The 22,857-nt window shown below is 43.8% G+C and overlaps 1 protein-coding gene across 1 annotated transcript in view; it reads right to left on the minus strand.

Moving 5' to 3' along the window:
* LOC103357967 (receptor tyrosine-protein kinase erbB-4) overlaps positions 1-22,857 on the minus strand; it is a 300,821-nt gene that overhangs the window by 50,379 nt on the left and 227,585 nt on the right. Inside the window, exons 13-17 of the mRNA XM_008282741.1 lie at positions 22,283-22,415; positions 16,923-17,016; positions 13,784-13,938; positions 5,498-5,542; positions 2,468-2,600 (exon numbers count right to left, since the gene is read on the minus strand). Of these exons, the coding sequence (XP_008280963.1) occupies positions 2,468-2,600; positions 5,498-5,542; positions 13,784-13,938; positions 16,923-17,016; positions 22,283-22,415 (560 nt within the window). The remainder of the gene's footprint in view (positions 1-2,467; positions 2,601-5,497; positions 5,543-13,783; positions 13,939-16,922; positions 17,017-22,282; positions 22,416-22,857) is intronic.

Genomic DNA, 22,857 nt, shown 5'->3' on the forward strand with positions numbered 1-22,857 from the left:
AGTTTATGAATATATTTTATAACATAGACTTTTTTTTGCTTTTTATTGGCTGCACCAGAATATAAAACATTCTTTTCTTGTCACACTTCGATGGCATTCAACACGACACATGAAGGTTTAAGGAGGAAGCACTTTCCTGTTATCTGACAATCTGATCAACAAACTAAGGCGTTGAGTAAATGAAACACCCAGTTTACAAACCTCTAGGATTTCTCCTCTGCGTTGGCTGGACTCCCTTTGGAGGGTGCCCAAAAAAAAACACATATTTGGTGTCACATTTGATTTGTAGCGCCGGGCTCCTGACTTAGATTTAACATACGGTTCAGCGTAATGAACAACGTTTGGCCGCGCCGCGTGCATCCGTAATAATGTCCCGCGCCTCCGTTCAGCCAGCATGCCCCGGGGGCGAACAACGGGAGCTGTCCAACTCCCTCGAATGCTGAAATCCGTCTTGTAGGCGAGCCGAGGAGAGCATGTAAGCAACACGAGAGCTGTCCACACCCCGTGGTGCTGAAACACTCACATGGTCTGAACAGAGCAGCCGGGAGAGGAAATTGGGGGAGGAGAGGGGAGAGAGAAAGAGGGGAGGACGATTCCAAGCGCATTAGTCCTGCTTCATTGGACGGAGGTCAGAGTTCGAGGCCCGGGGTCGCGCTGCAACAGTGAAGGGACTCTGCTGTTTGTGCTGTCTCTGCCTGTGAAAAGTAATTTGTTTTCAGGGGCTTCTTCAAAAGGCACCACAGTGTGAGACAGGCTTTTTTTCTTTTTTTTTATGAGGCTCTGTAGTTTTTTCAAGGTGAGACAGAGAAAGAAAAAGAGAGAGAGAGCGTGAGAGAGGGAGGGAGTTGAAAAGATAGAAGAATAAAATGTCGGTTCACGAGGGAGGGAGGGAGATAAATCGGAGATCAAAAAAACACAAAAAAAAAACAAGAAGAGGTGAGGAGCAAAGACAGAGAATAGTAAAACAAAGAAATGAAAAAGCGGTGTGTTTTGCAAGTCAACACAGCGCAACAGCCTTCACACGTGTCCTTGATATGGAAATGCCGGGCTGAGCGCTCAGATCACGTTTTGACAGCGCGTACTGGAGGCATCTTTTCCCTGTCTGACACGAGAGGTGAGCTCTGTGTTTAAAAAGCTATGGCAGATAAGGAGAGAGAGAAGAGGAGGAGGGGGGGAGTCCCTGAGCCTTCGCTGTCCCCAAATCCCTCATCCAGACAAGCTTGATCTCCATTCACAGACACAGACTCGGCTCTATTATTCGTTTGAATAGAGAATCCGCATTCGCCAGCCGTCCAAAAGCCTATCGCGTGGTTTCATCAGCCGAGAGAGAGCCTCTGGAAAGCGCGATACAGACTGCAAGAAGTGCAGTTTTTTCTTTTTCTTTTTTTTTTTTTAGTATGCTGGGAAAGTGAGAGCAGCATTCTGATGGAGAGGAGCTGTGTGAGTGTGTGAATTCATACATTCAAGATTTAAAGTCCAGGGCCGAGGCGAAGACCCCGACGACGAATTAAGAAGCAGCCCCTAATTTTTGTCAAATGTCCCACGAATCACAGGTGCCATTTTCCAGCTCCGGACGTGACTACAAGGCTGCTAATGGACACGAGCTGTTGTGGGGATTGAACCCCTGACCCGGCATTAATGACCGGACCGCCTCACCCCCAGGCCGGGGCGTTTAAGATTTTATTACGTCCAATTACACCTGCTTCGGGTAAATTGACTCCTGGTGGGAGCGTCCAATCGAAAAAAACCTGTCTATTTATACGGGAGGGTCAAGGGGATCCCTCTTGCTCCGTCGCAACCCCTCCTCCTGCTCCGTGACAGTACATTAGCGAATCTGCTTGGACTCGAGACTTCCCTTCGGGTCAAGCGGCTGTCGGAACGGGGCCCGCTTGATTAAGATGGATGTGTGTGGCTGGGATGAAGCCGCCCATGGCTGCCCTCCTCCAATTCCCGTCTCTCTCCTGACAGCTGTCTATAACGCTGCCGCCTCTACCTGTAGATTATCCTAATGCAGCCTGACAAGCAGCCTCTCCTGCAGGCGAGGCCGCTCGCCGACGACGCAACCGCGGGACAGGAGAGTGGCACAAAAGCCATCAGCGCATACTGTACGTTCGCATCGACCCCGCGCTCACCTGCGCCTCCAATCTTACTCCTTTGAATATAAAAAAACCCCCCCGCTCCGCCGTCTAATGCTTCCCAGAAATGAACCTCCTCCAAGGCCGGATCGATGGGCAACGGCGGCCGTGCATAATGCTGAAAACCTCCTGGTTTGGCTAAGTACCGCAGTCAAGGTTTCAAGGTTTTGCTCAGGAATGCGGCTCGAGCGGCATCCATCTGCGAAAGTGCGCCGCGACTTGAATGAAGTCAAAAGTGGGAAGTTCAGCAGAAAAAAAAAGCTCTTGTGTTTGGCTTGGTTGCTTACTTTAACTACCAAACGAACGCCCTGCCGCGACCTCTCCCCTCTCACCTCCGTCTCCAGGAAGCGCCTCAAGGCCCTCTTCTTCTTGATGCTCTTGCGTCGCACGTAGACGGCCACGCTGAGAGCCAGGATGACGATGATGAATAGGCCGCCGATAATGCCAGCTGCTATTAGGGGTGTCCTGTAGAGACAAGAAGAGGGAGGAAGAAAAAAAAACATTAACATTGCTGAAACATTAAGAAACTAAAAGGCACTTTGAAAGAAAGTGCAAACCTCAGCCTGATGAATTATCCAATCTGCCGCCGCGTCACATTTAACCCCTTGAATCTCGAATCAAAACTCGGATGACGTCGTGGGAGAACATCTTGTTTGTGTTAAACGAGGAATTAAAAGCGCCTATCTTTCGCAAATTTCTTCTCCATCTTCTAGGGAGTTAGGGGGGTTGGAAGGAAACTGCTTAAGCCTAAAGGTTGAAAGTTAAAAGCTCTTTCTCTTCACTAACGATGCCACTAATGCATTTGCCATTTACATACCTCTTGCACTTGTGTCTACTGTTACCACTCATTCCTCTCCTTCTTTTCTTCCCATCTGTATTCCATTTTCTCACCAGAAACTTCTTTTGGAAAACAGCGGCGTAAAACAACATCCACTTCTACCCCGATACTCTATTAGCCGCAGAAGCCATTAGCCGCTAATGGAAGACTCGTGTACCCGGGGTGCTACGGTGGAGCAAGGTGCCGCGGCGTTCGCCTTATCGATCGCGGCGGACTTAAAGGAAGGAGGAGGGGGTTGAAATTTACAAAGAGGCCGCGGGTTCCGACATAATGAGATATATACACGGCCATGTGGTGAATAGCAATGCAGCAGTTTGGAGTGATTAGTTTGGGTGGGGAGAGGGAAGGCAAATAAAGGAGGGGAAACATTTAAATATAGCTCAGGATGAAGCAGAAGGGAAAAAAAAAAGAGTGAGGCAGGCAAAGGAAAGGACTTCTTTAATTAGGAGGAGAGGTTTACAGCAGAACAAGCGACACGGGGTCATCAGATGAGACGGGGGAATAATGCCATTGTACGAGCAGAAGAAGAAGAAGAGACTCCCAGAGGAAAGTAAGAAAAAAAAAATAAAGGTCTCATTTCCGTTTCCTCCGTTCAAAAGACTCCTAATGCTTCTGTTTTTATGGGCTCTGCCGGTTCGGTTACATCCTAATGAGCCTCTTTTGAATCCGCTCTAATTGTAAAGATCTTTTACGGCCGTCTTTAATGGAATTGCCGTTGGGCTATTTAGGTAGCGCGTCCTCAAAAGTTGCGTTAACCCCACTTGGATGTTTTGTTGTTCATATTAGTGATAATAGCGAGTCCGTTTGTGGTTGCACTGAAGGTATGGAATCTGGAACCAAGCCCACAGAACTTTTTTGCTGAGCTTTTCAAACATTCAAAGGTTACAATGGATAAAAGAAAAGAAACTCGTTGCTTAAATTGTGTGGAAAGTGTAAGGCAGACCGAGCAGCAGCCAATCAGATATCAAGTCCTGATGTTTAGTCCCTTGAAGGAAGAGTTCAACATGTTTGGAAATGTGTTTTCTTTAAGTACGGTGCGGTAGGAGAAGATTAGCTTAGCTTAGCATCAATGCAAAAACCAATGGCTGTGTCCAATATGACTCCACTCTCACCCCAACTGGTGGAGGAAGATGGCCGCCTTCCCTGAGCCTGGTTCTGTCGGAGGTTTTTTCTTTCCTAGTCAGTAAAGATTTATTTATTTATTTTTGGTTTCTTTCCACTGCCACCGATTGCTTGCTCATTGGGAATCCAAAGGCAAATTTGGATTGCTGGGTTCACTGTTAGGTCTTCACCTTCGTATGTGAAGTGCTATGAGATGACCTATGTGGTGAAATGGTGCGATGTAAATACAATATAATTGAATTATTTCACTGTATTTAATGTTTTGCATCTAATTTGAGCATCCTGGTCTCATAGCAATAATTGTAATAGCTACATTGATCCACATGTATTATTTTCACCAAAAAAAAGCTCTTAAATTGTAAAACACTTGACAGAAAACAACTGCAGCTTTCCGGTTAGTTTATGCACTGAACCCAAATGATAAACTTGTACAAGCCTAACTGAGTTGTTTAAACTTAACCAAGTAGCTTTGAAGTGTCAAACGAAGCAAACAGTGACTGAAAATGAGTGAAAACAGCAGTTAAAAATGCAGAAAAGTGTAAAAATAATACAAAAAAAGGAATAATCCCAAGTGGAGCTCCAGTCTCATGGGTGGAAGTCCTTTGTTTTAATTCAAGTCTATTCTATTTCATGTATATAGTGCCAATTTACAACATATGTCATCTCATAGCACTTCACATATCTGAAACAGAGAATAGAGAACCCAACAATCCAAAGCTGCCTTCGGACTTCATATGAGCAAACAGTTGGCGATGATGGGAAGGAACCAAAAACCTGCCTCGACCAGTTGGGGTGAGGCCACCACCAACCATCCAATGCAAACTTTTTTAGATGTTCTTAAGATTAAACCGAATGTGGACTCGGGTCAAACACCAAAAAAAAAAAAAACCCAAAACATCTCACAATTCTTCAGCCTTTACTGCGAAACTAATACACATTGTACTGTGGACCAGCGTATTTTAACGCATGTTGATTTGAGCAACCAAATTATGAGCGTTCTCCACTAGATTGTGCGTTCATAAATGAGAGTCTTAAAGTCCACTCTTTGCCAAAATATCAAACTATCCCTTCACATTTGTGCTAATATTGTCCCTGAAGTAAGTGTAAAACCGTTGCGTCGCTACTAATTCTACAACTTTCATCGAAAAGCTTCCTCGTATTATTTTCCGCACCGGTTCTAACTAACTGCAACGTAAATGGAACCGCAAGAAGGCTTAGCAGCACCTCCGAGAACGACAACAGATCCCGAAGTCATCTGCCAATTACGGAACACAAAAATCTGACGGCCCTCCTGTTAATGAGTATCATGAGAAACGGGGTTTAAGGGGCGGGGGGGGGGGCTTTAATGAGTCGTGGCAGGATCCAAAGGCTGCCTCCGACGCAACAAACGGAGATCCCTTACCTGTCCATCATCCCGACACAATCTTGGAGTCTTGGCCCGACGCACCTGCAGGGCAGAGAAACCAGAGAGATCATCCATTAAATCAGGGACAGGTTATGAGTAAACCTCGTGTTGTCTTTCGACCACGTCAATCAGCTGTCACCCGGTAGGGACCGGAGGAAAATTGAATCCCGAGCACGGCCGACCGCTTGTCAATATGACGGGGGAGAAGGGTTGGAAGGCATTGTTTGTGTTATTCGAGGTGAGAAAAACATTCCTGCATCATTTACTTCTCTCTCTTTTTTTTTTCCAACCAAACCAAAGCACTGTGCTGAACTTGTTCTAGAACTTAAATCTCAATAAGAAACACCCTTTCGCCACCTATAGAAACATTTAGAGATGCTATTTCTCTACTATTCCCTCGGCTAAGCTTTTAAAAAAAAAAGAACAAGGTTGAGAAATATCGGGTGTGAAGTTGCGGTCGAGGTGTGGACGCCGTGTCGGGTTGGTGTCGAACGCGTTGCGGTGCGGCGGGGTTTACCGCTGAGCCTTCCAGGGATATTATCGGCCCAGTTCATTCCCTTCACAGCTGCTTTACTTAGCTGCTTTTTACACTCTCCTTTTTTTCCATAAATACAGCAGCAGCAGGAGGGACGCTTGTGCAAGAATCCATAGCACTCCAGCTTCGCCGTGGTAACGATGCCCGACCAGGAGTTTTCTTCTCCTGTCGGGCAGCATTTTGAATTTTCGGTAAAGAAGTGCATCTGTATTTAAATTTCTAATTAAAGCACAAGATCAAAATATACTTCAAAAGTACTCATTATGCAGACATAATAATCTATATTACTGGATTATAATTACTAATGCAGTGATGTGTTCATTAATGTTGGAGCTGCTAATGCGGATTTATTTGCTGGGTTTCTTGTTTCGTGAAGTTTTATCCTCATCTATAATATTACACTGTAAAACATCATAAAAGGAATTGAGTCAACTTTATAAATTAATGCAAATATAGAGGTTTCTAGTTAATTGGACTTTAAATTTCTATCTTACGACCACTTTCGAGCTCCTTGACTTCTTACAAGTTTGACTTAAAATGATGAGTTCAATAAATAAACAGCCGAGAGTTTCGCCGAACTTGTTAAATTAACGTCGTAAGAAAAGAAAAGCAGATTAGCAGACTTCCCTAGATGCATTGTTAGAGAGTTAAAACCCTAAGAGATGCTTCTTTTTTTTTTGTAGTTGGAGAAAACAGTGGAAACTTGCTGTTGTCTTAAATGGTAAATGAGGTGACGGTTGTTATCTCGCTGCATCCTCCCAGGATAAATGGACGGTAAATTAGGGAAAACATCATTAAAACCTACAAAATGTAAAAGAAAAAAAACAAGCCCGTCTACAACCACTTTCTACTTGATTCAACTTATTAATTTATTTGATTCAATTTCGCAAGTTCAGTTAATTTAACTTAGCTAGATTAACATATCTGGTTAACTCTTAGCCTGACTTAATCTAAATCCAGTTAATTCACATTTTTAGTGCAAACTAAACTGAATAAAGGTAAATGTTATCTATTTATTTGTTGACTATATTTTAAAGCATTACAATAAACTAACGCAGTGGAGTAAATAGGACGATATTTGCATCTAAACTTAAGCTTCAAATTCAAATAAATTACCGTCAAACTGTACTCAAGTAGAGGGCTTCAGAATTCAGAATCAGAATTTCTTTATGGTCGTTGTATGACAACAACAAAATTGAAAGTGCCATCCTTAAGTGCATAGTAAATAAATGAATTATACAATAACATAAAAACAAAAACAAAATGGAAAAAAAAGCTAAAATATTCATAAAAAACATTCATAAAACCATCCAATAAAACCCATTAAACACTAGAATTACTCACGTGTCCTGACTTTAGTGCATATACGGCATTTACATCGAAACTATTTCTGTAAATTCTGTCTGTAAACACACATTTTTGGTTTTGAAAAAGTCATCTTTAGCATTTTTGTCTCTCACTGGCGTCATGTGCTGTAAAATCCCCATTGCACAGGATCTGACCAGCAGATAGACAAAACTAGCTGGTTTCGTTCATTAGGATCCTCGTTAGCGCCGGCATAAGCATTAGCTAGTCTATACACACAACAACCACAAACACAACAAACATAACAGCTCATCTCGTTGTTATTATCTCCGGCGGTATTTCCATTAGGAACTGGTGGAGACCAAAACAGAGGTAAAAGCAGCTCTTCTATTGAACTTAAACTGCTCATGTAACCACAACTTGAAATGAATGCTGCTTTATGTATTTTAGATGTGAAAACAGGCAAATATTTGCTGGATGAATTAAAGTAATAGGTCATTTTTGTAGTTATATGTGTTTAAAACCTGCTTTTCCTGCCAAAAATCTGATTTCGGAGGCTATTTGGTGCGTGCATTTTCATTTTTTTCCCAACCAAGTATTTCAATTATTTTGCATAATTAATTTAAAGATGCTGTAATCCACACTTGGTCCCGTTTGAAGCCTTTCCGGAGACTTCTCCCTCTGATTCCGTCTCTCCAACGGAATCTCATTCATCTTTCTCCAAACACAAGAGTCTTAAAAATCAAATCCGCTGGAACGCGGCGCCGACAACACGGCGATCAGTGAGAGGTGTTGTTAACATTAGGTAAGCAGGAAGTGATTAGAGCCGACTCTTAGCTGCTCATTAATTCTCGATCCTTGAGTGGAGGACTTTGAACAGCAGGACAGACACAGGAGAACAGTTTCTGAATGCCTCTTTCTCTCAGTGTGTATATATGTGTGTGTGTGCAAGCTGCATGAGCACACAAGACACAACAAATTACAGAGCAAATTAGAAGAGCAGGCTAACTTTGGAATTAAATCGGTGACAACTGTGGCTCCTCCAAAGTCGCTTCGCTGTCAATTAAACGGCGCGCCAAATAGCTAATTAGCAAGCAATCAGTGTCTGTATCCAGTGTTGTGTGTGTGCGTACGCGTGGATGTGCATTCGATTCGGTTCCCGCATTGCCGAAGAACAAAGGACTTCTCTGACAATAACAAGCGAGGCACAATGCATGCTCTTTTCTTTAAAGCGCCAACATACTGCCGCCTCATCGGTTTGGTAAAGTGACTGAAATCTGCCGCTCACGTGTCGATTGCTTTCAGCGTTCTCCACGTCTTCGTTCTGACACAGTTGTCATACATGCAATAGGAGCAAATAAACACATATTCTATATAATCACATGTGCGCAAATGCATCCAACGCTCCTCATACGGATCCTGTTTGACGCTGCAATGATTGTATAAACTCAGAGGAAGGACTCCTGCTAACAACTGGAAGCAACCAACTAAACTTCAGCTCCAGATTACATTTATGATCAGTGAGTCTCGATAATCTGACCTGTTGGAGTCTGTGTCGCCATCGCAGTTTAGTTGAATCTTTACGTTTCGGTTTGTAATAGATGGGAACGTATAGAGAAAGGTGTTTGGTGATTTGACTGCATGAGGGTCGTTTGAGCTCTCTGTAATGTTTTCGGATCAGTTGCTTAACCCTCCTGTTAACTTCAAATTTATCCTTGGCCCCAGTAATTTAAACCTCCAGAAAATACCGTAATTTAAATTGTTTATGTGTCAATAGCCCTTCAAATAAAACTGAAAAAATGATGTCAGCCATTTTTTTTTATGGTGTGGTCTGCTGGGAGGAAGAGTCTGGTGAAGAAGGCCGGCTCCGTCCTGGGCTGCAGTCTGGATCCTGTGGAGTTGGTCGGTGACAGGAGGATGATGACAAAGCTGTCATCAATCATGGACAGTACCTCCCACCCTCTACATCAGGGGTGCCCAATCCTGGTCCTCGAGAGCCCCTATCCTGCATGTTTTAGATGTTTCCCTCCAACACACCTGATTCACATGATCAGGATCGTTATCAGGCTTCTGCAGAGCTTGATAATGATCCTGATCATTAGAATCAGGTGTTGGAAGAAGGAAACATCTAAAACATGCTGGATAGGGGCTCTCGAGGACCAGGATTGGGCACCCCTGCTCTACATGTAAATGCACCAGAAAGTTCCATCAGTGCCAGGCTTCTTCATCCTCGCTGTTCCACAGAGAGGTACCGCAGGAGGTCCTTCCTCCTCTCTGCTGTGAGACTCCACGACCAGCTACGCTCCCAGTAGACCAACAACCTTTTGTTTCATGCACACTGGTTATTTGTTCCATTCCTATGTTCATTGTTCTTCTATCATGTGTGCATCTCTGTGTGTACTGCTGCTGATAATACAGTGAATTTCTCCAATGTGAGATAAATGAAGGCTTATCTTATCTTATGTAGAGGTGTTAAACATTAAATGGGGTCAAATTAACCCCAAAGATAATAGGAGGGGTAACACAACTGAAGGTATTTTGCTAGTGCATGTCTGTCTGTAATCAGTGGCGTGCAGTCCGGACTGTGTCGGTTACAACTTTTTGTTAACTAAAAGCGACCAGTGTGCTCATTCGCACTGTAGACTGTATAAAAGATGGACGTAGCAACCGGCCCTGAAAAATGAAGCCAACCCGGAAGTGTCAAAAACCTGCAATATCACTACGTCCACTAGCTGCTGGCTCCAAAAAGCCCTGGCTCCCATAGACAGATCATGAAATACTGCATTCCTACAGCTCAGGATTTTTTTCTTATTAGTTTTCATGGTCGAGGTGGCCAATCTGAAAATAAATTAATACAGAATTTTTAAAAAAATTGTCAACACTTTGCGGGGCAAGGGGCGTGGCTGGCTTGATTGACAGTCGGCAGAAGGCGGTAAATGTGGGCGGGGCAGAGAGGGCCCGCCTCTCAATCCGTCCGACCAATCGCTGCTCCTATGGCTCCGCCCCCCTCCGACGATTTTTGCGTCACCAAAAATCCAAGATGTCAACCAGGAAGTAGCAAAACCCTGGCTTCATTTTCTCAGTGCAGAAACCAACGGGTAGCTACGTCCATCTTTTATACAGTCTATGATTGGCACGTGAAGCAGACACATTCAGATCAGTATTAATAAATAAGATGGAATAAACAACAAAACCCTCCAATCCTCAGCCTCTGGTTCAGTCTCGATGCTCACCCTTTCACCAGAGGGCACGGAGGAGGTATCATCATGCCAACGACATCGTCATTACAAACACTCGCACCTGCATGAGGGAAATGATTACAATCCATCTCCATCTATCCATCTATTATCTTTCCCTTTACACGCGGCCCCATTCCTCGTCTTTAACCCGCCGACTTGTAAAAAAACTCATTTGCTTTGCCTCTTTAAAGCAGCACTGATATCATCAACATTTACAGGGTGGCTGCAGTAAAATAAAATGACCTCCCGCTATGTGGGAGACAGAACATTAAGTCCCTTTTTTTTCCTTTTCCACCTCGCATCCTCTCAGCCAGCCCTGTTGCTAGGTTTCAGAGCTCCAACTTTGTTCGCCGAGACCACATGCGAGCTCCACCTCGGCCTCCACGCCCATCGCTTCCTCTCTGCTTCCCCCGATGGCGTGCCTCCAGTTTAAGAAAAGGGCAAGGCTCAAGTTCAAAGTCACGTCTGCGTTGACTTCAAAACGAACGCCTCAGAAGATGAAAAGATAAAGCGGGCGCGCTGATACGTAAAGGAGGCAAATTTTCTCTGTATCTGCAGCATCTGTGCTTTTGAGCGCTGGTGCTGCTTTGGCCTCTGAATTAAAGCTTCTGTGGAGCGAGACAAGAGACGGGCGGCAGAAATGTAGCGGTCGACTCGTGTGGTGCAGATCTGTCATCTTCACCACCTCTTAATGAGTTTAAACATTTTGGGGGTACAAGATTGGTCATGTTTGTGCATTCAATGTGAAGCTGAAGAGAAGAGCTGGTTATCTTCAGAGAAAAATCGCTACCGTGCAAAGGTAAGAAGAAAAAAAATCCACCTGAGCTTTAAAAGTGCTGACAGGACATATTTACACTCAGCTGTTTCCAGTTTCCTTCGTACTTACTTCGTACTGGCTATGGCTTCGAATGCTTTCATAACGACCAGCCTTCGCTATTGTAACGCTCGCCTTTCTGCTCGACTGAGGAACACAATAAATCAGCTGCGGTTCGACATTCTGCTGCTACAGACTAAAAGGAGTGCACACATTCCACGAAAGTCTTCAGCTGTTTAAAACTCTTATCGGTACACGAAGCACGGCGCGGCCTTGAACCAGACGACTTCTCTGAAACGCTGCTGGTCGACAAAACCACCAATCAGGTTCTTTCGCTCTGTTCTGTTCGAGCTGTTCCACAAAGCAGAACGAATACGTTCGACGATGCTGCTTTTAGCCGTTTGTGCTGCGAAAGTCTTCCAAAGGTTGTGAGAGGAGCTGAAAACGTAGATATTTTTAAATGTTAACTCAAAACCTGTGTACTGTGGCTGTGCATGTGTTTTATACTTTAAATCCCCAAAATAGGCTGAATCTACATATACATACACAATTACAATAAAAACATATAAATATTTAAAAAAAAACAAACAAACAAAAAACAAACAAACAATAAAAACGTCGGACAATCAAACAATTTCTATTAATTAATTAAAAAAACTCTATTAAAAAATTAAAAATTATTATTATTATTAATATTAATAATAATAATAATAATAATAATAATTACTATTGTTGTAATTCTTATAAATGCAATGAAAAAATAATAATTATAATTAATAATATATATATATATATATATATATATATATTTTAACATCAAAATGCTGCTAAAATATATTTTAAATTTATCATAATTTTCCCTATATTTTCTTTTTTTAACAGATGAAACCACTAAATTTAAGTTTAAGACTCTGAATTTATTTCTGAATTTAAATATAATTTTAAACTGATTTGTTTGTAAAATAAGACATAACTCGTACAATTACAGAGGTTTTCACAACAAAAAAGTCGAATATGTTTATAACAAACCATTGGTTTTCTATTAAAATACAGTTTTATTTGTTATACATGTATTTTATCCATCTGCGTAATTATATATTATTACGTATAATTAATTTTGCAGTTTTACACATCCTTCATTGGACATTAAAAAGTCAAAAATTATGCATGAAGTCATGCAAAATAAATGCAAGAAATTGTATTTTAATTATGGAAAATAATTGTATTTTTAGGAGATACTTTTAATTTCTAATAATTTAAAAATGTAATTAATTTATTTCAATTTATCAATGTTTCACTACAAGGCTTTTATTTTTTGTAAAAGTTTATTATTTCATTTTTAACATATTAGTCGTATTGTCATTTATTTATCTTTTAGAATCTTAATTTTCTTTTTCATCTGATTCATTTATTTTGCTGTGCATTAGTCTGGGACAGCGGTGTCATTGTTTCCATCAGAGAAAGCACAGAAAGGTATTTCCATTGTTTCGAGCCCGACTCCTTCATTGATCGTGTTGAAAAACTTCTAATAAAGGCTCAACCAAACTGTTGATTATCCAAAACAAACGCCAACAAGTAGCGACAAACGCCCACAAGTAGCGACAAACGGCCCTCGTACGTCCTGACAACCGACATTTAAATCCTGGAGCAGTGTTTTCTCAGATAATGGCTAAAAACCGTCATATATTTAATTCACAATGATTTAAAAAACCCGACAGAACAAATGCAATAGATTCTCATATTTGAGAAGCTCAAAGTGAAAAGTGGAATTTAAGAATGTTTGACATTTTCGCTGAAACGATTTATCTCTTATCAAGATGGTTGCGGGCGAACAGATTAGCTGAACAGCTGAGCTCCGAGCGGGATTTAAAACTCCACCGGTTCTGACAGTCGGCTTCCTGAGTTTGTTGCCACGCAGACAGAATCCCGTCCTGAAGCTGCTGTAACAACACAACGAGGTGGACCTTTTGGCTCTCAGGCGGTTCTTCCACCGGCTTCTTTAGCTGGAGCCAACCTTTCCTCTCCCACATCGCACCACCACCACCTCCACCACCGCCTCCCCCCCCTGGCCTCGCATCTCTACCGTCTGTCTGTCTGCCCCTTCATGCATTGTTCATCTGCGCTGTACCTTAAGGGTCAACACATTCTGCTCCTGATCGGAGATGCCCCTGAACCCACCTACAGGTCAGGGGAATGTATACAGCTACATGATTAAGTCATGCTTTCTCCTCGGTAGGAGGGAGGGAGGTAACACCAGCCAGGTGCAATGCGGTGTGCCCTCATGATGCATAAAAGCGCCCGAGCCCAGAGGTTCCTCATGAAAGACTTGAAAAGAAATGGATTCACCTTTATATATACACGCGCATCTCTACGCGTCGTCCCGTTCTTACCCTTGGGTGCAATTGGCGTGGCAGGGATGACACTCGTTGTTGGCCTTGGCGTATTTGAAGATGAAACTGTTGGCTCCCTGCAACCCGTCGGGGCACTTCTCCACGCAGTTGGGTCCATCTTTGAAGTGGAGGCATTTCACGCACTGGTCCGGGCCCTGCGAGGCGAGCGGAACAAGGAGGGGAAGGGGAGATGAGAGGAAGGGGGCGGCGGACAGAGAACAAAGAGGCGGAGGGTTGCAGGGACGGGATTCACAAAGAAAAAGTTACGGAAAGGGAGAGATAAAGGGAACAGAATTGAGCCGAGCACCTGGCGGATCGTGTCTCGCGTCCTATCGCGGCTAATTCAGCCGACGGGATTCCATTCGGTGATTTATAACGCGCCGAGCAAAAAAGAATTGCCTTGAGTGTATGCCGCCGTTAAAATTGGCAAAAATGCATGAGGAATCAGGTCATGTCAAAGCACATCCAATGTGATGGAGAGAGATGACAAGCGGTAACCGAGCCGGGCTGCAGCAGCATCATGAATAAGTAAGATGGGTAGTGAGCATGTATGAGAGTGTTAAAAAAAACACACACCTTGACTGTACTCGGTGTGCAGTCTAAAGCGATGGAGGTGTCGAACTGCGCAGGAGACGGCCGCGTTGTTGCCGGGAAGAAGTCGGGGAGTTTCGGCCCTGTTGCTAATGACGACCGCGGCGACCTGACGGACGGTTTTGACACATGGGGGAGTCGCGCCATCAATAAACATTACTCTCACTTTGCATGTTTGTGTGCTGTGCGCGCATTAATGCAGACGCACACGGATGTCGGAACGCATTCGAGTGTGCCCGCGTATGCCGTGTGCATGTTTATTTGCGCGCTGGCGGATGATTGACTCCGGTGTTATTTACTACTCAGCTGTGACCAGCATCTCAAAGTCACCAGCCTTTTGTGCATCCTTGAGGAGTTGCTCTCTCTCTCTCTCTAGCTTCATCTCGTCTTCTCTCTCTCTCTCTCTCTCTCTCTCGGGACGGTCATAAAAGGTTAGTCACACAATCATTAAATCCCGCAAGATAAGTCATGCAGTACATTAGATCCAACTTTCCGCAAATGTAAAATTAGCCCTTTGCTGATATATTTGGAGCGCCGGCGAGCGTTTGTGCCACCAGCGTGGTGTGGGTGGGTTTAATTCATAATAAACTGCGGCGCCGGAGTTCATCAGAGTAAAGAAAAATGTGCCAACAAGTCCAGTGGAGTAGCTAATTAAATCAGAAAAACACTACTGTGATTTACTGTATACGGCGGGCACAACGGAGGAGCTAAATGGAGCGAATGTGTAAGACACAAGCAATGTGGGGCCTTGTGGACATTAGGGCCTCGTATCCGCACAAACACAGTCAATCGGACGGAGATTAAACCATAACGGCATTGGTTTCTTTACATTTGGTTGGACGTGGATACAAAAGATGTTCTGATGGCTCAAGTTTGGCTGTTGGTCTTCAAAATGATTCAACTCAAGGACACCGCTTTTCATCCATTTAACCCCAAACTGTACCGATATTCACTAAATAAACACGATGCTGCATTGGCGGAGTCTCAAAGTTAGTCATTGACGCCATAAGCTCATTAGGAAAATGTTCGCAGAGGCGGCAAAACAAGCGAGAAGAAGGGTTGTTTCCTCATATACGTCTATTTAATTGGACTTCTTTGAGTCGCCCCCTGCTGGCTGTTATGTAGAATGCAGGTTAAAGGACTCCCAAAAAGGCTCGGTGAGCATTGAGATCAACGAGGACGACACGCACAACACGCTAATTACGGGAACGCGTGCACAGAGCGAACAGAGAAACGGGCGAAAGCGACGACACAATCGACACATCTTATTTATCAAATAGAAAAGGAACATATCGGCCTGGAAAAACACTCAGGCACATACAGAAAGCACAATTAAAGAAATGTACTTAAATCAAGATTATTAGCATAATTACGGTATTATTAGGAGCATTTGTTGCGTTAGCCTGTCGCTAATCACTGGTTTGTTCATGGTCGGACGAATCCCTCTCACGAGTTGCAAATATTTTTCAGCATTTCTTCATTTGATTGTGTTTTCTTTCTTTATTCTGCATATTCAGAGCGAGATCAGTGCTAATTTGATTGTGTTTTATTTATTCAAAGCTATTTTCTGCTTTTTAAAAAATTCCCAGTGTAGGTAATTGTTCGTCTGGTGCGGTTTTAATCATTTTAATCATCGATTGAAATGCAATTTGGAGCAACTCGCCATGATTTTTGTAAAATTAGAGTCTCTTTTTTGTGTGTTTTCCAGGTTTTCTCGTTTGTTCCTGAACCAATTCGTCATTCCACCGCATTTTACACGACCACCGATAAACGACTATTCTCTGGAGTGATACGGCAAAAAATATCCGGCAATCCACAAGCCCCATTAGCGAAAAATAAATACTGTTTGTTGTTGCGGAAATACATTCTGCCTGCTTTATTATCCCCTTTTTTTTCCTTGGGTTTCCCCTCCAGGTTTGGTAACCGCCGGTGTATCGCCGTAGAAAACAACCCCTCCAGGACGGAATCCTCCTGAAGCATCTAAATGCAGAAACGACGTCGGATCCGAACAAACGCTTTGAGATGTTATTGAAATAGAAAGTTCGCCACAGCATGGTGCTTTAAATTCTGTCGTAGTGACTTTTAGGACACAATATAAGCAGCGTGATCGTGCAAACGATGCTACGCGTTTTGATTTATGCGCCCATGCGTGTTCAGATCCTCTCTGCTGACATTTTAAAGGGAAATTCTAACATTTTGGAGAGTCACGGTGCGGAAAAAAAAAGAGGGGACTCCACGGGAAGGTCAGAAACTAATCTTTTTTTTTTTGTTTTGGAGAGTGTGTGTGTGCCAAAAGCATCTCCTATAGCAGTAGTTTATCATCCCTCCCATTAACCTACTATTCACCTTTGCAAACAGCACTTCTATCTACCCAATCCGAAACAGATAGACTCCCACGTAACAAAAGAAACATCCACTTTAGCACGCGGGGAGATATGAGGCTATCTCGCGTAGAAAAATGAGGGGAGTGGTTTTTAATCTTGGAGGGGGAAAAAAAAAAATTAAGTGAAAAGGAAGTTGAAGAACGTTTGAAGTGGAGGGCTCTTACCTGGCCGAGACATGTCATCGTGTTTCCATCCATCTTCTCGCACTGGCTATCGCACTCCAGGCACACGGAGCCGTTGGCGAATTCGCGCACCTCCCTGATGGGCGGCGGAGGGGAGGGAATCAAAACAGAGATGCATGTATTATAGATTGAAGAGCGTTGAAATATTGATTAAGTGAGCATTTTGAATTATTCCACGTGCATATAAACACAAGCTGTACATGGGAGGCGTTCCGATGCCGCACCAGATTCCTGCCCTCCCGGTAGGCGGAGGGGCAAAAGATCTGTGTGGTCAATATGCTTCATGAATAACGAACAAATCATAGGAGGGCAGGAAGTAGAGAGGCAAAAGGGGATTCTCTTTTATGAAGGGATTGCAACTGGCACTTAAAGCAATGCATGTAGCTTATATTGGTTTTGTTTTCTCCACTTCTAAACAATAGAGCTCGATATTGGGTTCACACGCTGCAATTACACTGGCAGCAGCTACACACCGCCTCGGGCCATGTTGTCCAATGTGCACATGGGTGTGTCAATGTGTGTGTCTGCGCGGGGGCACTGGATCTATAAATTTCTGTCTTGTTTGTGTCCGAATCGGCGCATTATCCTCGCTTTTGAAGTGAAGGCGTCTCTGGCGGGGCAGAGGCTGGCTGCTGTCAATAACGAAACCACTGCCGATCAAAAACACTTTTCACATCAGAGGGATCGATGGGCCGATGCAGAGGACGGACGGGCCGGCTGCAGACCGACCCGTCTTTTCTCACAGCGGTGGGATAATGAGAGTGACTCACTGTTGTGTTTTGGATTTGCATGTAAGAGTCAACAGAGTCCTCCTTGTGAGCTCTTTTTTTTAAAAATATATATGATCTGGCAGTGAGAAATGTAGATCTCCTGCGGGCGTGTGTGTTTTATGCGGGGAATATTCAGAGAAAATCTTTTCGACTCGGCTGCTCTAAAAGCTCCGAGAAAAGACATTCAGACGCTGCCGAGTTCAACTGTATCACATTAAAGGGCAATAAAAGGGAAGATAAAAATCCCAGATTTGCTTTCTGCCGAGCCCCGGTGTCGGGGCGTTCCAATGGTCCTATTGGTTTGTTGCGATCGCAGCGGTTTGTCTCAAACAGCCCAAAAATACAGTGCATACAGGCTTTTATTAATAAGGTTTCAAAGGAAATTCCCACCGCTCCCTTTGCATTTCTCCCTCGTCTTTCTTTCCCTTGTTCCAAAATAAATTAGATTTCTCCCCTGGAAGCTCTGTCCAGGGGAATCCTTTAGAAAAAGGCCCAGGCAGTGGAGAGATATCTCTTTTGTTGGTTGAGGAATAAGAAGAAAAAAAAAAGAAGATACATGGAGGAGACTGGGCGAGAGACAAAGACCTCTGCAGCGGTGCTCTCTGGGGTCATTTCCATTCCGTCAAAGCCGTTCCTCCTGATTGGCCCCCTTCACGGCTGGAAGTGTGCACCAAAGCCCCATGGGGGACGGCCTGATGGGGGATTAGCCCTGTTTTAGCAGGAATTTAAGCAGGACTGTGGCCACCATTCAAACCTCAAAAACATCCAGCAAAAGCCAGCGCGTGGTCAAACCACCAGAGAAACTTTTTTAATTAAACACTTTCCACGCCTCCCTAACCCTCCCTCCTCCACTCCAACCCCAGTGGACGCCATCTCAGTGCACCCCCCCCACCATACCTCTCGCACTCCTTTGCTCTTCCTTTGTTTTATTCAACAGATGTATAAACTAAAGGGAATTAGTGTCTCCGCTCATTAAGAATGGAGACGTATAACAAGAGCGAACTGAGGAATCTTAAGGTTTAAAATCACCAATCTGAAAACATTTTAATGAGCCAACACGAAATTCTGCAGAGACGTACAGTTCAATAGCCTCGCAACAAAGTGAGACATTAGGCAAATCTATGCGGCGGACGATGCGAGTCCACATACAGTAAGTGAACTTGAGATAGAGCTGTATGTGCAAACGCAGGGTAAAGGGATGCTTTAACATATGAACTCAGTGTACGAGGCGGGATCAGGAAGTACGTTTCCCCTTGAGCGCAGCCATGCATATGCAACACGTGCAAACAGCAGCTCAGGCGAAGTCAGGATTTCCTGCAATCAACACCTAAAGCGATGTTTCTGACCGATTGGAGGTGCACTTTCACCTTGGACGAAATCAGAATCTCCAGATTGCTCGTCAAGGATCATTACTGGTGATGGAAGTTAAGTCTGGGGCTACAGTGGGGTATTTGGAGTGGAAAAAGGCCCAAAAAAAGTCTCTAAGGCCAAAAAAGGAGTGTCGGATGAAGACCAAGCTGGTTGTGCACCATAAATTCACCCACAAATCTGACTGCGCCAACATCATCGTCGCTCCCCACCTGCCCTACTCGCACAATTTCCTCCCAATTCTGCAATTAGTTCAAGATGAAAGTGTGTCGCAAATGGTGCTCGACACACTTACAGAGCAGGACTTTTAAGGAAGCCGTTGCAGGAGCACTTGGAGCGGTGCATCGCTGCATAAGGAGACGACAGATTTAAATCAGTTTTGATTGTTATGGACAAATTTCTTTAGTGACAAAGCAGTTACCGTAAATCCCAGACTATTGAGCACACCTTAATATAAGCCGCACCCACTGACTTTAAAAAGAAAACAAGTTTTGTACATCTACAGGCTGCACTTGTCTTTAAGCTGCAGGTGTTGTAACATGAGGTATTTACACAGAAAGACTTTTTAAACTTTTAATTCAATACATACTGTAAATGCTTTTTCCCAAACAGTTCCTGTGACACAGCTGGTTAAAAACTAAAAAATACAGTAGCCTACCAGGAAAAGTCACTGATCTCTATCTTCAACAGAGATTAAAGAGACTAAAAACAGCACAATCCAATAATAGTTTATAGCTTATTAGCAATTTAACCTTTTGAAAACCCAAAGTCTACCACTGTGTTTAAAAAGCATGTTATTTCCAAAGAAATATCGCCAAAGTTTCCCAATCTACCAGCAAGAACTGCTGGATTTTGAACTTTCCCGACAGTCCTTGAACTCACCACGAGTGACTTTTGATTTTGTTGCGAAAAACAATCAAATCTCATCTTTCAAAAATGTATTGTAATTTAAAAATTTGCCAAAAACTAACCGTTTACGTTCACCAAAATCTGCACAAAACAAAAAATCACACTCCGCTATCTTCATCTTGCTCCTGCGCACTAAAACCACTAAAGTCTTCAGTGTCGTCGTCGCTCTCGATGTCGCGTTCGTCTCGAGGCAAATTCGCAAAAATCCATAAATTAGCCGCATCATTGTTTAAGCGTTCAAAAAAAAAGTAGGTGCTTATAATCTGGAAATTACGGTAATACAATCTCACAGGCAGGTTGCTCATCAGCATCCTGTAAATAAGTAAACCCCCTCTTTTTTATTTCTGCTAAGCCACCGAATAAATTTCAGGCACATTCTGACATTCTTCCTTCGTTTCCTGTAGAAAATAAGAGCTAACCGCTCCTCAAATTGCACCGTGTTTCTGCTCTTTGCAAACGAATTACACACACAGGGAGAGAGAATTACTTTAAAATAAAAAATTAAAGGACAAAAAATCGAGCCGTCTGGGCCGGAGCTGTCTGTGCCTGATTAGGGTGATGCCATTTTTAGACATTCGGCAGCGACCTCTCCCTAAAACCCCCCTGACAAAGTTTATTATTTCATCACCGGTAATAGTTATTGCACCATTCAGTCAGGAGAAGCGGCTCTCTTTTCCGACTGGAGCCGCGTATTCATATTTATAAGGCTCTAAACGCTGGAAAGCCATTGTTTGACACCGATTCAAGTCATGACGCTGCTACATGAGGATATTTCCAAGTAACTCGGCGATCCTTTGTCGCTTTGGAGTCCGTTTAGTGGCGCGATGTCGGTTTTATTCCGGGGATCGGAGGTCAAACTGACACAATGATCTGCAGACTTCATGCAGATATTTGTTGATTAGCTTCATTTTGTAACCCCAAACATGAGTCAAGTCAAAATTTCAGGGCTGCATTCTGAGAAGGATCATCATCATTTAAAAGCTTCAAGACTTTAAGACGCCAAACAGTTGCTTCTTTACCTTTTCTATCACTTATGGAGTATTTGATGAATCACGACGCCGCTTTCAGAGCCTAATGAACGAAACACGTCCAAGCTTTTAGCCTCGGGGCATTAAATGCTTCTGAATCACTTTTTAATACACTGTTTGTTTCTTTTCGGCTTCACGTTTATTCTCTCGATAAACTCTTAGAAGGTAAAGCTGTCCAGGCTATTCGAGGTAAAGCTGTCATTTTCCGATGCGCGGTCGCTTGGCAGGTGGCGTCTCCATCGCCCCAGCTCGGGCCGGCGACACAAGAAGAAGCAGCAGCCGTCGAACGTTACCCACAATGCATCGACTGTATTTACAGTACGGAGAGGCTTCGGCAGCTCCCCGCCACGTCTCCTTCAAAGCCTCCGCTATGAGCTGTTTTTCCCGGCAAACTTCAAAGCCTCCCTCCCACAAACGGCGCCGGAAAAGGACCGGCAACAAGTCAACATGACCGAGGGTTGCTCGCTCTCGCACACATACATGCACTCTCCTCCTCCTTTTCCCCCCCTTGGGGAGAACACAAGCCAGACGAGAGAGAGGGAGTCGTGTTTATCTTGTGGCAGATGCTGCCGCTACAGTCTTATTTTAGATGGGTGTTGTGATTCAGAACATCCCCTCGTTCATTCAAGAGTAGCAAAGAAAAAAAAAAAAGAGGCTGGAAACTACATCTACAAAGGAGTGTTTCTCCCCCAGGTGAGTTGGCACTGATCTTTTTGATGTGCCTCTTGGCAACACAGAGCAGTGACCTGAATGCAATTATTCACACAGAAACCTGAACATCAGTCAGCCTTTGTGGCAAATGTCAGTCATTTTCCGGCTCGGAGCAGTAAACACTCACGTCTGTCTGCCCAAATGGGCAATTCAACAATATATTTAAATTGATTTCGGACAATGGATGTAACGCGCGGCCAAATGTTCCTTTGACTGTTCGCGCTGTGAAATTCCTTATTGGATCTTCTCATTACATTCATGCCAATCGGCAATTAGACTCTCCTCCTCCTGAGCCCTTGAGGATGTTTTGACTTCATTCTCATGAATTAAAGCTGCTTAAATCGATTTTTATTTCCTCCGCTCATCACGTATGGCTGTTTTGCTGGAGAATTAATGCAGCTTCCTGCAAGAGGAATGATCTGACATTCGGGGGTGGGGGGGACGCTCATTTGCTTCATACGGTTTGACAGATTTGTGTCGACCGGACGCTCGTGAGACGTTCGGTCGAAGCGCATCAAAGAAAAAAGGAAATGATTTTTTTATTTGGACCGCTCACCCGTCAAAGAGGTTGCAGGACTCGACGCAGGTGCGGCCTCGTCTGAAGAACCGACAGGAGAGGCACTGGTCGGGCCCCGGGCCCCAGCAGCCGTCGTCCGAGCACATCCGATCGCAGATCATTCGCTGCTGGGCTGTAAAGAGAAAGGAGGTGTGAACATAGAAACACGAGGGTGAATGCTTAGTTTAGTCGTAGCAACTGCTTCCTTGAAGACGTTACCAGCTCTGACTGATGAGTTGGGAGTTCCAGATGCTTATATACTTAAGGAGCCATTAACATTTGAGTTTCGGTTTTAATTTGTGGCTCCTCCCCTTCATGATGCGACTCGTTTGTGGCTCCTCCCCTTCATGATGCGACTCGTTAGCGCCCCCTGCCACAATGGGGTTTGTTAGGGTTTCTTTCAAGCAAGTCCAGTTGCTACGACTAAACAAGACCTTGATGATCTTCACCAACAAGGTTTAATGTGTTTACACATGCAGACACACATATACAAAGCAATTCAAGCTAAGAGGAAACTTAAATATTGACAATCTAATAATGGTTTAGTAGCAATTTAACCCCAAAATCTACCAGTG

Source organism: Stegastes partitus, unplaced genomic scaffold (genome assembly GCF_000690725.1).
Source record: "Stegastes partitus isolate 25-593 unplaced genomic scaffold, Stegastes_partitus-1.0.2 Scaffold284, whole genome shotgun sequence".
NCBI classification, from domain to species: domain Eukaryota; kingdom Metazoa; phylum Chordata; class Actinopteri; family Pomacentridae; genus Stegastes; species Stegastes partitus.